This window comes from Cavia porcellus, unplaced genomic scaffold, assembly GCF_034190915.1.
Source record: "Cavia porcellus strain 051 isolate PalLab524CR breed Dunkin Hartley unplaced genomic scaffold, mCavPor4.1 scaffold_14, whole genome shotgun sequence".
NCBI classification, from domain to species: Eukaryota; Metazoa; Chordata; class Mammalia; order Rodentia; family Caviidae; genus Cavia; species Cavia porcellus.
Window position 1 is genome coordinate 7,871,955 of NW_026947497.1, and position 13,880 is coordinate 7,885,834.

Below are 13,880 nucleotides of genomic sequence, written 5' to 3' on the forward strand. Positions count from 1 at the left end.
CTGCCTGTGGGTGCGTTGCTCCTCACTGGTGGGAAAGTAGCCAGGGCCTCCACCCGGACCTCTAAGGATGGACAAGATGGTACTGGCAGAAGGAAGCAATGGGGAACCTCAAGGGGGTGTGGAACACCAAGACTCAGGACAGAGACTTGGATGAGGGTCCCAGTGTGGATCTGGGAGCGCAGCTGAGCTCAGCCATGGGTGAGGAGGAGGTGGACAGAAAGCTCCCGGCAGCTGCTGCTGGTGGCCTTGGCCCGAACACAGCGCGTGCATGGAGACCAGCTGGAGCTTGCTGGAAGTGTACACATGTGTGACCCATGTGGCTGACATGCGACAATCCTGGGGCCTGGCCTTGTCTTCAACAGCAAGGTTCTCAGCAACTGGACCCACAGAAATAACACCTGGTGCATCGTGGGCCCAGGCTCTCACAAAAGGAGGCGGCGACACCCAGGGACCAGGCCTGGGTTTCAGGATGTGAAGGGCTCGGCCAGCCCCCAGGCTGCTGCCTCTGACCCCCGATCTATACTTGTACCTGCTTACTTGGCCCTTGCCATGCTTGGCCTGCGGCCACACTGGCCAACACCAAGAACCACAGACAGCCCCTCCTCCTGGTCTCCTCCCCAGCCTGGGCCACAGAGTCAGTGCTCTACCTGCTCATGGCCGAGCCTTGGCCCTACGGCCTCCTCACCCGCTGGCCACGGGAACAGAGGCTCTTGTCCCAGATATCTGAAGAGGAAACTGAGCAAAGATGGGCTGGACTGGGTCCTCCCTCAGGGACCGGTGAGCCTGAAGGCGTCCAGCCCTGCTCCCTCTATCTGGCAGCCGGCTTCTCAGCTGTCTCCTGGCAACCCAGCATCCTGACCTCTTCATTAAAGACAGGGCAATGGGTTACACAGCGAGCCCAAGGAAAGGAAAAGCAGTGAACACTGAGGTCACGGAGCAGGCACCTTCCACGCCTGCCTTCCACGTAGCATTGGTTTTGATAAAGACAGATTTCATGAAAATATCCAAAAAGCATGCCTGAAAATTTTCTTGTGCACTCTTTATTAATGGAGTGAACATACTGGGGCGTCTTGTGTGCCGGGCTGACTGTAACCACCTCTTTACCTCCTGCCTCATCATGGTCCTGATGGTCAGCTATCAACAGCAACAGAGTGTACAGTATGTAAAGTTTTCAGGATTAGGAAAAAAGCAATTATAAAAATGTCACACGTATAATTCTTGTTTTGATGATTATTTCATTCAGAAGCTGGCAACAGTACTACAACCAAGGCCAGATGTGGTAGGGTGCAGCTGTGATCCTGGCACCTAAGAGGCTGAGGCAGGAAGATCTCTGAGAGTTCAAGGCCAGCCTAGACTACACAGCAAAACGCTCTCTCTCAAAAAATAAAAGCAAAAGAAAGAAAGAAAAAGGAAACTGAGGGGCTCTGGAGTCACTCCACCGCTGACCCTTTCATGGGCTCTTTCTCCCGCAATGGTTAAAAGCAACTCGACACCATCACAGAGATAAAAGATAAATCACCAGGGTGAAGACTGAGATTCCCTCGTGCAGAACTGACGTTGGTTGCATAGGGCAGCACATGGTGGGGGGCAGCGTAGGGAGACACGTGATCGATAATCTGAGGGTTTAAAGATTCTGTTGCCCCTAGGTGGCTACAAATAGAAAGCACATTTTTAGACCTTCTGTACCTCACATTCTATGTCTCCAGCACTGGGGGCGTAGGCGTGGCCACCGGAACTCGTCCTTGCTCTGCAAGGTCCTCCAAGGTTTGCCCCCCACCCCGAAACAGAAGGCGCATGCGCACCAGACCCGGGGCGGCGGTGTGGTAGATGCGCTCTTCTGCAGGCTCCTCAACCTCCACAGCTCCAACACTGCGTGCATGGTCCCAGCGACCCTGCGCCCCCAAGTCCCTGCACAGCGCCTCCCTCCTCCCCATCCATCTGCTCTGCTCCGAGCCCCGGTCAGCCTTGGCATCCCCACCCAGAGACTTCATCTCACAGATGCCTAAACAGATCAGGGGCTCATCGCAGAGTCTGCACTTCATGTCACGCTGTGAAGTCACACTGTGACTTCATGAAATCGTAATATGTAGTGAGTAATCGTGAACCTAGAAAAAATTGTGTACGTGTACGTAAGTACACACACACACACACACACATACAGAGAGAGATTTTGTTTGTTTTCCCTTCTTTAGAGATGACATTTCACTGTATTGCCCAGGCCAGCCCCAAAGTTTTGGGTTCAAGCAATCCTCTTGCCTCAGCCTCCCAAGAAGCTACAGTTAAAGACATACACCATCATGATGGCACCTACAATATGTTTTGCACATTATCTGGAGCTCAGTGGCTACCCTTTCTAAGCGAGCCTGCTGGGATGCCACGACACAGCGTCCTACATCAGCTGACTACATCAGCTTCCCACAGAGTGGCCTGGCATGACGTAGCTCACGAGCAATGGCTTTAATGAGGACAGGGATTAAATGGACACCCCCTTTTAAAAACAGCCCTTGGCAGCACCCACAAGATGCCAGCTCTCCTGTTACCTACAAATACAGCATGTGTTTTCCTGCTAGCCATAGACAACACTGGCAATGTAATGATGCCCTGTCTCAAAATAAAAATAAAATGGGGCTGGGATGCAGCTCAGTGTTAGAGAGGCCCTGGGCTCAACCTCAGCACTACAAAAGGGAGAAAAGCCCCGGCACAGTCTGTAATACATAAACAAGGAACAAGAGGAACAGAAACACAGAGAGAGCTGATTGCTCAAAAAGCTTCAACCACATAAATCCCAAGCTGCTCTGCCTAAAGGAATAACCAAATTAGTTTTCTCTAAAAACTCAATGTTTGCAAATGCTGTTGGCTGAGCCTGAGGAAAGTCCTGGCGAGGCCACAAGTCCAGGTTCTGCCAGATCTATCTGCAAGGGGCTGTCTATCTCGGTGTCAAGAGCATCGTGATGTGGGAAAGCTGGATCCGAACCATGGCAGAGCTGACAGCAGACTTCAGGCCTGGAGGGGAGGGGATTCTTCAAAAGCAGGCTGGTGGGGAGTGATGTGTTTAATTTTTATTTTTATAGTACAGGTTTGCAGTGCAGAATGATGCCAAGCCTCATGGGGAGTTGGTCCACAGACATCACACATCTGAGTTCTTTTCGGTCTGTCCACCCCCTGTGCCCTCCAGCTCCCTTCCCATCTGTACAAGGCCCATCTTCCTAAAAGCATGATCTCTGGCAGGTCAGGCCAGTGGTCTTGTTTTAATAAAGCCCACCTTAGCACCTTCATTCCAGATGTGAGACAGGCCTGCTTGTAAGCAAATACACGCACGGGGTAGGAGTCAAAGTCTCACAGACACAGTCTGTCACTCAACAGAAATCAATGTCCTGATTCTTCAAAGTAAAAATCATACACAGCAATTGAGTGAATGAAATAAGAACCAACTCCTGCCACACTAGACAGCAATTCCCATTTGAGAAATAAAATTGGAAATGGTCACTGGGATGAGAATAGTCATCTTCCTTCTCCACCTGAGAATTCTCTCAAAGATCACAGAGAACCTGCGATGAACAGTCAGCAGGGCTGAGGCGCTTCCGGCAGCTCCGCTCCCTCACCCCTAGGCATGTGAAGAGAAACACAGGGCTTCTCAGAGGTGCTAAACATTTGGGCTGCAGGGACAAATGGGTTTGCAGCCTCGGATGAGAGCGCGGGGCCCAAGACCCATGGAACAAAGCGCAGAGGTCAACCCGGCCAAACACTGCCAGGGCCACAGGGGAAGGTCCAGTGTTTTCTCTTCCTACTTTCTCCTTGGCTGCCAGGGATTTCCATACATGAGGTTCACAGAAAGCAAGGTTAGGTGTTTAACCAGCTCTCAGGGTCCTCACCGAGACCCCGAGCGGGGTTCGGCCCTCCTTTCCTCTACACGAGACCAGTGCTGCCCAGATGCACAGCATCGTCAAAGCTCACACTGTCCCCAAACGCATCACCAGGCACCTTCCTCTCAGCTTCCATTTTTAGGGACTAAGAATTCTGACTAAATGCCAAAGAATTCTTAAAATGCCAGGAGAGGCTCACTGAGAGGTCTCTGGTACAGACACTAACACCTTGAGGGATCCCAGCTCTCCAGGGAGGTGATTCTCCAGGTGAAGGTGTATCTCCCCCACAGGTGGCACAGTACTTAGGTTGCAGGTAAAACCTGCAGCTGTGCCTGCACCAGGGTTTGTGCAAGGAGTCACAGGAGGGAGGTTGGGCAAAAGCAGCTCACCTCAGTCCTGGCCCCTCCCCACCCCAGCGGTTCCCAGGCCCAGCAGATGCAGTAAATAAACAGTTGTAATGCAAATCCCAGTCCCAGGGAGGCCCTGGGCTGCTCCCGCCCTGAGCCCCAGCACAAATGGTCACCCAGCCCCTGACACCCTGATGAAAGTTGTCACCAAGGGTGTCGGGGACACCAACATTCAGGCCTGCTGGGGACAGGAAAAAAGAGCACCAAGGCAGAGTGTGGTTAGGGGTGAAGAAGACAGGCTGCCTTCCTGTTAAAGTGTTTTTGATCTCAGACACATTAAAAACAGCTGGTAGGTATTAAAAACCAAAGATTGTAACTCGCTTTGGTTGGACCCTAAAAAAAAAACAAAAAAACTGACATAGCCCTGTGGTTAAAACTGAGAAGCTTCTGGAATTGTGCAAAGCACGGGATATCGCAAGAACACATTTTACCATGCAAAATAAATGCACGGTAACATGCAAGAGAATCAGACAGCAGTGAGTGTGAGGGATACTTCCGGATCACACCTGCCCTCCACTCTGTGCCTCCTGACATTTACTCTGGCCACAAATCTTTCCTAAGCAAAGAATGACTGATTCACCACCCTCACAATTTCAATACAGACACAAGCAACAAATACCTTCCGTTCTATCATGATTTCAAAATGACCAGTACACAGGGGCTGGGGGAAAACCCTATGGAGACCTGAGGCAGAATGCTGGTTTCAAAAGCTGACTGTCGATACTATTAGTGATTATTTACAAATGCCAATATATTTTGACTATGCTGACTTTACAAAAAAAAAAAAAATATATATATATATATATATATATACACTGCTTGGAAGAAGTAGCTGATCTTGGTAAGGAATAAACAGCACAAATATACACTGACTTAATAGCTGAAATGAAGTAGGCGGTATCAGTGGCTGTTTTTTATTACTACCAAGACTATAATTGGATTTTAAAGATTACTTGTTATCCTAAAAAGCCTTCATTTATGTAACACATACTTAGGTCTTCTTTTCCAAGAACAACAACAAAATGGTGCCCAAATGCAAAAGAAATATCTGACATACCTACACATCTAGTTCAACAAATAGAAAGTCTTCCACAAGTCTGAAAACTCAGAAGCATTTGTCTGGAGGTGGTGTCCAAATATTAAACTCCAGTTGCTTTTATTAATTAACCCACTTTTTTAGGTAGATTTGCACATCTCACATAAATATGGTTTAATTAAACGTTAAGGATCACCAAACATTTGAAAAACCCATTTAAAATAGAACATGAAATAGTTTTTTCCCATGATACCCATCACACAGTCCTGGAGAGCTCCATCTTGGCTGCTGTGTGAAAATTAAAAAAATCTTATTTATTCCCTACTTGAGAAATCTAAATTTTATTTTGAAATCTGTGGAGAAATAAATGCCTAGGAAATTACAGTGCCAGAGTGGTCAGAGGTCCTGCGCCTTACATCCTGAGGAAGAAGGCTGCAGGGAACCAAGGTCACCGAGCACCTCGCTGGTGCCCACGGGCTGGGGTCAGGCCTCCTCATCTGTCCCCCTGGGATATCGCAGACACTTTGCCCCAGGTGCTGTGACCTTTTCAATTTGTTAGCAGCAGGCAAAGATCCAGGCTGCATTTATGATGGCAGATTTGGTATCCAAAAGCACAAGTGAGACAGAAACCCTGACCGAGCGCAGGCACACATGCTTTCTGTCCTGGGTGGGGCGTGGGGGAGGCGGGCTGCAGAGAAGCAGGCACAGGCATGGCCCCCGAGGAGGAGGAATGATTCTAAGAATCCGTCCCCACCGTGTTCACGCTCGCTCGCACCCCACCCAGTTACCATTCGGATGACTCCTCACTCCACAAGCCAGGTCTCCACTTTCCAAGAAAAGGGAGCTCTCATCCAGAGGCAAACCTGAAATCCACCAAGCTACACATTTGCCAGCGCCGCAGGGTTTTTAGAACTTCAGGGGTGAACTGAACCATGACATTAAAAAAAAATGAACACCCGAACACCCGTTTGTCAGATTATCTGCAAGTGATACTTTCTTGCCAAACGACGGTGACACGCACATGGCCCCTCCACTCCTCACAAAACAGCAGCTTATAGAATGAAATAAAACTGAGAGCTGAAAGCCAGAGGGACAACCTGTGTGTTCCGCTCCAAATGAGCCTGCACGGTTTTTCCTCTAGATGGCTTACGGGCCTGGAAAACCGTCCGTGTTTAGTTAACTGAAAGATGAAATCCATTTTCTCTTCTCCTCGGTATGAAGAGCAGAGACCTCACAATCATGGATTTCTTGTTTTTATCATCATTAGATTTCATACTTTGAGATCTGTTATTTATTAACCTCCACCAACAAATCAGAAGCTAAAATTCCAAGTGCAAGACATCAAAGATGGCACTTTTTAGGGCAGCACCACTCGCAGCAGCTCTTACTTAGCCATGACTGGTCAGAGAAGCCTTTCCAAGGTGTTGGAAAACAAAATCATCATGGTCATCCTGCCGAATAACAAATCAATTTGCACTTCTGAGAAGAATCAGTGCATCAGCGGGTACTCACGGTCCTCGGGATGGGCGGAGAAAGGGATCCGTTTGACATGTACGGGTCACCGTTCATATTTGGCATCATCATGTAGCCAGAATAACTGGAGTAGGAGGGCCCCTTGTTATACAGTCCTCCGTCTGGATGCTTTCCTGCGAGGGTGCAAAGAGCCATCAAGAATGTGACATTCTCCCTTTCGTACCACCATATTCTTCACCAGAAAAAAATCTCACAGTCCTGCGGCAAATCAGACTTTACATCAAAAGATTTGTTTATAAAATACTATCACTGGATTATTATGCTCTATGTTAGATTGACAGCATTTATTCTCTTAAAAGGCTTAGCAGGGCACCAGATGTTTAAAAAAAACATGTGGTTTAATTTAGGTCTAGTATCGGTTGATGTTTTTACAAAAATAAGTATTATCCACCTAACTTAATTTGTTCTACTCCTAACAAACTGGACTAAGAAATACAGAGCACAGAGGAGGACATACAACCCTGAAGCTGTACTGTATAGATCAGGGCCATCCATAGGTACACACACACACATACTTACACACTTGAAGTTACACTTCTCAGGCAAACTCAAACATCCTAACCTGTTACTGAGTTGTATCTAGTGACAGAGTTATATCTAGATTAGGAGCAACTTACCCACATTTATAAAGGATTAACTCTGGAAGGCTCAATTTGCACTTTCATCAGTCAGCCAAAGACATCCATATGTATTCCGTTTATGGATTTTAATCTGACTGCTGTGTCACCGGGAGGGAAGCCTAATGTGTTGCCCTCCGCCGTTCCTCTGGCTGGCAAACTGCAGGGTACACGCTTGAGTCTGGCCAGGCCTATAGTTTAGTCATTAAGACACCAGAAAGCCAACGCGACCACTTTGATTCTTTTCCAGCCATAAGAAGAGTTTTCCTTAAATTAAGAACTGTATCCGTACTCATAATTTTTAAAGTTTTTAGCAAGTATCAGAAATTGGGAGACAGTCTCCCATGCTACTGATGCGTGGTTCCTACTTGTAAGTTTTCTGTTTTTACGAGCTAGATGGTCTTTTCCTGGGCCTTGTTCAGCCGGGTTCCCATACCGCCTGCCTTCTCACTGTAGCAAGCTGAAAGCCGCAATTTAGCACATGAAAATCTACTCCAAACTATTCTTGTTGGGGGGGGGCTGAAAAGCCCACTTCATTGTAAACATGCCCTCCATCCCCACCCCAAATCTGGAAGGGAACTGCAATCCAAAGGCTCCTCACTCAAAGATAGTTCTGAAAATGATGCCACACAGAAGAGCTCAGTCATACACTGCCTTGCCTGTGCTTTCTCTCTCCCATTTTGGGAAAACAGTGTGTGTTTTCTTATCATGTCCGCTCTTGGTCTCTTGCACACAAATAAAGCAGCAGAACAAATCGAGTCCACACAACACACACATCCAGGGTGCAGGGTTAGAGGAGAACCAGTCTTACCATCGTCGGGGTGTTCCCGGGCCTTGTCGTGGTAGGTCTCCTGGGAGGCTTGAGCTTGTCGGGCCACCTAACAGCATCAATCCCCACCCCCAAAAGAAAGAAAATGACCTTAGAGTTTGGGAGGACACGAGTGAGCCCTGCTAACTCTACCTACTCACGGAGTCTCTGAAGGATAATAAGCCAGGCGGGAGTACTGGAGCATCTTTTTCTTTCAACATGTGTTTTCTGAGTGATTACTATCTACTCAGGATCAAAAAGTAAAAACACTGACAACAAAAACACAACAAATTCGGTAATGATCTGTGTGCACTTCTGACTGCTGTTTACCAAAGCTACCAAGGCTACTTGAGGCCCTGATGGGTGACAGGCCCTGCCAAGGGAATGGGGCCGATCATTTCTGATAGCCTCTTCAACCACTGATCATTGCAATTAGATCTGATTAAAAGCAGGCTAACTGCCATATTGCAGCTGAAAATGTCATTTTAAACACAAACAAGCCAAGCGCTCCAGCGGGGTCTTAAGGCAACTGTCCCACCCAGCCAGAGTGCCAGGAGGCCTCCAAGCCTGCTAGAGCCCTAGCAGCCGCCTGAGTTGCAGGCTGACTGGGGAAAAGTACAACTGTTCTGTGGTTAAAGGGGGGAAAGTTGAGAGTTGGGTTATCAACCTCTAACAAGGCAGCCCCTTGGCATCAGCTTCCGGACAGCCGTCCAGGCCCACTCAACCACGTGCAAAGCAGTGGTCTCCCCTTCTCCATCCTTCCCGGGCTCTGCCCCTTCGTCCCACCCCCCATGACTAACAGGCCCTCTTCGCAGACCTGAACAGTGCAGCAAATGTGAAGCAGGTGGCAGATTCATTCATGGGCTAAGGAAGGGAAAAGCTAAGTGGGCAGAAAGAGAGAGGCTGCTCTACATGGACGCGAGTCTGGCAAAAAGCCTGAGTGTTGTGGACCTCATTGGTTCCTCGGGCTTGTGTCCTCCGGATGACCTCACCCTCCCACAGAGTCACGGCTCTCCCACAGAGGAGGCTGGGTGCACCTGGCCCCCTGCCCCATCCTCACACTGGATCCCGCGCTCAAGAGCACCTTTATGGTTTCTCCTTGGAGCCAGGGCCCCCCTGCTCTTCCAAAACGTGTACTCACCCCTGCCATCGGACAGAGAAGAGAACTTGGAGGTGTTCTTAAACAAGCAGTTTAAGCCCCAAAATGTCCCCGCCCCCAAACCGCGCGCTTTCTTTTGGGGGAAGGATGCCATTTAAGGAAAAAGGGTATGCCTCCAAAGTTTCTCTGCAGGGGGAAGGCGTGGGCGAAACCTTTTGGGTGTCAGGCCTCTTCCACCGGATTTCCTCCGGAGGGGCTCCCAGTTGTTGGACAAAGTGGCCAAGCAGTGTCGGGTGTCAGAGCCCCTCCCCCACCCCTGGGCCCTGGGCTGCCCGAAATAGCCCCGCTCTGCCAGCTCGAGGCCCGAGGCGCCGACACCCACGTGTCTCTATTTACCCTCTCGGGTTACCGGCGCGCTTGCTGCCGCAGCCCGAGATCTGATAAAGCGCTTCCGCCGCCGCCGCACGGCTTGCTTTTCTGCGCGCATAGATTGAAGGCCTGATCCGGCCCAGACGAACCCCAAATAAAAGTCCCCACCACCACCTTGTTTAAGCGATGGGAACTGGAGCAGCGGTGTCCGCACTCGCGGGGCGTCTTGGTTTCGCGCACCCAAGGCTCCGCGCGGTCTGGGGCACCGGCTGCGACCACCCGCCAGTGCGCTCCCGGCCCCGGCCCCCACGCAGCCCCGAGCGGCTCCGAGCCTCGGCGGTTGGGACGCCCCGCCCGCTGGCCCACGCCGGCCGCCCAGGCTCCCGCCCCGGCTGCGCTCGGCTGCCCCCTCGGTGGTTTCTCGCGCGTCTGCAGCGCATCCACCCGGAGCAGCACGGTGCACTTTGTTTTTGGTGCTCGGCACGAACTTCCCGGTGGCATTGTTCGCACTTTCCAGCTTTAACGCGTCGCATCCCCGGCCGGCCCGGAGTTCGCGATGAGCTTCCCGACGGCGACCCCACCGCCTGGCCCAGGCCCCAGCGGCTCCCTGGCGTCCGCGTCCCCGGCCGGGGGCGGCGCGCTCACCTCGTGTCCGTTGGCCGCCGGGATGATCTCAGACTCGTTCACCAAGGAGGACTTGATGTCGGCCAGGTCGCCTTCCTCCTCGGGGTGGCTGATCTCCGCGAAGATCTTTTCTTTCTGGGGGTCGCCCTCGTCCTTGAAGGGGATCATCTCGTCCGTAGCGCAGAGCTCCGGGTCCCCGCCGCCTCCCCCCGAGAGCTGGGGCATCCCGGCGGCCGTGTGATCCCCGCTCCGCTGGGGGAGCCCCCGCGGCGACAGCAGGAGGGAGAGGGGCGTCAACGCCGGGGGCGGAGGGCGCGGGGTGCGGGCGAGCTCGGCGGGTGCCGGGAGCTGCACGCGCGCCGGGCCGGGTCCGGGCCGAGGACACCCCTAGTCCCCGCGTCGCCGCGGCTCGAGCACACCGGGGGTCCCGCGGCGCGTCCCCAAGCGCCTTGCCACCGTAGCTGGCTCGGCTGCCGAGGGAGAGTTTGCTTCCCGAGAAGGGCGCAGAGCCACAGGCTCTGGGGTCCCCCGGTGGAGAAAGCGCCCGCAGAATCAATCGGAATGGAATGCAAAGTCCACTTCCTGGAGGGTGGAAAAATAAGAAAAACAAAAACAAAAAATAAAAGGTAAAATAAAAACCAAGAGCTCGCCGGGCTGGCGGAGTCCGTTTTACAGCTCCCAGTTTCCGTCCCTTTCGCTTCGGTCCTCCTCCTCCAGGCGCATGGATGTGGTCGGCTGCCGCGGGAGGAGGAGGTGGGGAGGCGCGGAGCACGCGGGGAGCAGCGCAGAAGTTTGAGAAGTTCGAGCGCAGGGCACCGACGACGGGAGCCGGTGGGGTTCCCGGGCGTCACACCGGAGACCTGGGCCCCAACGCTGCTCCGGAGCCCCGGCCGAGACGCGCACGCTCGCAGCGCGGTCCCTCTTTGTTCCCGGCTCGGGTTTCCCAGCTCGGCTCCCCGGCTCTCCGCACCTCCGCAGAGTCCCAGCGAGGGGTCGCCCGGCCGACAGAGGGGACCGCGGCGACTCGGCAGCCCGCGAGGCTGGGCGCGTCCGGCTCCCCGCAGCCCGGTCCTCTGCGCGCCCGGCCCCGCAGGTGAGGCGCTGCGCCTCCCGCCGCCTGTCCGCCTCCTCCCGCGCCTCGCCGGCGCTGAAAAGCTGCCCACTTGCGTCGCCTCGACTCCCCGCCCCTCCCCCGCCTCCCGCTCTCCTTGGCTGCCCGCGGGGGTGGGGGGGAGAAGGAGGAGGTGATTGAGGGCTTTAAAAAAATTCTCCTTTTCCCAGAGCCTGTAGGACGAGTCCTAGTTTTGGGGTGTGTGTGCGCGCGCGCCTGGAGGGAAGGACTGGGCAACTTGGGGAGGAAAGAGGCTGGCGCGGCCACCGGTAGCCCACGGAGAGGCACCTTTACCCGCGTGGAGTGGAAAAGACACTCGGCCTGGGTGGCCGGACGGCACCGGAGTGTCTCTGCCCTCGCCCCACCCACCTACCGCCCACCGCCCACTCCGGGTCCTCCGCCCGGCGCCCACGCACCCTCCCCAGCACGGCCCGGCAAGATGAAAGGCAAAGCCGCCGGCGTGATCCGCACCGCGCCGAGATAGATGCTCCGGAGGGGCTAGGCGGGAGTTGGGGACGGCGAGGAGGAAGGGGGAAACAGACCGGACGGGCGCAGCTATTGGAGAAAGGCGAGGGTAGGAGAATCTGGGCTTCCCGGAGCCTTGTGTCGTACTCAGGCTCTTTGAAGACAGAGGAAGCACACGCTAGCGAAAATAAAAATCTCCAGGCTTACCGAGAAAATTAGGACGAGGAGGAAGGAACCAAAGACTGGATCTCAAGATCGCTTTTTACACCATGGCCATGGCTTTGCGCCCTCACCATGGGATGCACGGAGAATTACGCTAGATCGCTCGTGGGCTTTCGGAGTCCACGCTGCCGCGTGTGGGACCTCGGAGAGCATGAGAAGAAAGCCCGAGAAGGGAGAAGAGAAGGCGGAGGAGCCCCGGGAGAGCAGAGCCCGCAGAGGGAGGGAGGACGGGCGTCCCAGGCGCCCTGACCGCGCGCTGAAAGGGACCCTTGAGGATGCAAATCTCAGTTCGACCTCAGACATTCCCAGGTCTTCACCGTCCCTTTGATGCACTTTGTATAAGGAGAGGACTTTTAAGGAGACGCTCTGTGAAGTTACTGTAGCAGGGAAGTTGAAGTTTGAAAACACATTTTGTCCCCTGGCTCTCTCCCTCCCTTAGTTAAAAATCCGGGTAAAATTATTACACCCGTAGCAGCAGCCATGCACCGGTCCAACCTCAGGACAGCAAACAGCCGGCAGGAGGAAATGCATCTTGGGCTCCCTTAAGTTGAAAATAAGGGAACCGCCTCAGAACCAGACTTAAACTCTGTTATGTAGGAATGGCCACGCGGAGATCTCTCTTTTTTCTTAATAAGCAGAGACTTTGACAGGTCTAAAGCGTTCAAACCTTTGCTAATTTGGGGGGATGGGAATTTACTAGGTAGTAGCTTTAAAAACTGTCTCACTTAGACACTCCCTGGGCCCCATAGCGTGGAGCCAGTAGTCACACGAAAATTCTGTGCAGCAGAGTTGGGTATTTTTAGGGGTTAGTAAAGAGGGTCAGGCAAAGTAAAACCATCTTACTGTTAAGTACCTAAGCGTCAAAGAAAAAGAACAGAAACAACATTCTGGTATAGTGTGTCCATAAAGCAGTAATAGAAAGACTGGAAAGAAATCCAATTTTTGATTTTGGGATGGTTCTGCTATACAACTTCCACTGAAACTGGGCACCAGGGCGAGTGGCTGTCTCCGAGTGTGACCACGTAGCTGTGTCCCACATTTACAGTGCCCCCCCCATCTAAAAGAAATATGGTGAAACAAAGCCTAAATCCCTCCTATGACAGGGGCAACTTGACCGCCAGGAGGGCTGAATATAGGGTCCATCAAAGCCACCGATGTAGGCAGAATGGCCAGAGGGAATTTTTCTGGAAGCCAAGAAAAGATTAAACAAGGACTCCTGCAAACCCCCACCACCACCGGGTTTAAGTGTTGCAACTAATTCGAATTCCCATTTTCTCCTCCATGTTAATTATCTGGACTCACCGAGTCCTGTGGAGCAGAGCTCCAGGTGTCCTGGAGATTAGGAGCCCGAGAAGATGGGAATCCGGGAACAATAACTGGTGGAACTGTTCAGAGGAGGGCCGAGGGTGGGCGGCTGCGTTTGGAGCTGGGCTTGATTCCCTCTCCTCTCCAGAAACCTTATTTCTAACGAAATCACCGGGCGCTGGGCTCCTTGGGCGAGGCCTTGTCCCTAAATCCTTGTCCAAATCCTCTGATAGGCTGCGCTCCCCCAAGAGGGGTTTGCGAAACACCGTGCGCCCCTTTTCTCCTGGCTTTGTCTGGGAAACTAACATTTCCTGGGGAAAGCTCCAGAGAAAAGTAGAGGGCGCAGGTGGGGTGCAGTTGCCTCCGGAAGAGCCCCCCTCCCGTGGGCTTGGTGTCCCACCGACAGGCAGCCCCTGCTACC

General features: G+C 52.7%; 1 protein-coding gene across 10 annotated transcripts in view; it reads right to left on the reverse strand.

Annotated features, from left to right (window-relative positions):
* The window catches only part of Lef1 (lymphoid enhancer binding factor 1), a 93,484-nt gene extending 82,903 nt beyond the window's left edge, over positions 1 to 10,581 (reverse strand). For 4 of the 10 annotated variants that reach the window (XM_003467993.5, XM_013150600.3, XM_023564340.2 and 1 more), the window contains exons 1-3: positions 10,378 to 10,581; positions 8,268 to 8,334; positions 6,819 to 6,952 (exon numbers count right to left, since the gene is read on the reverse strand). In XM_003467993.5, the coding sequence (XP_003468041.1) occupies positions 6,819 to 6,952; positions 8,268 to 8,334; positions 10,378 to 10,581 (405 nt within the window). Of the gene's footprint in view, positions 1 to 6,818; positions 6,953 to 8,267; positions 8,335 to 9,405; positions 9,686 to 9,906; positions 10,279 to 10,377 lie in introns of those variants that run through there. The other 6 variants (XM_063260613.1, XM_063260611.1, XM_063260612.1 and 3 more) reach the window with 6 other exon arrangements.
* Positions 10,582 to 13,880: the final 3,299 nt, after the last annotated feature.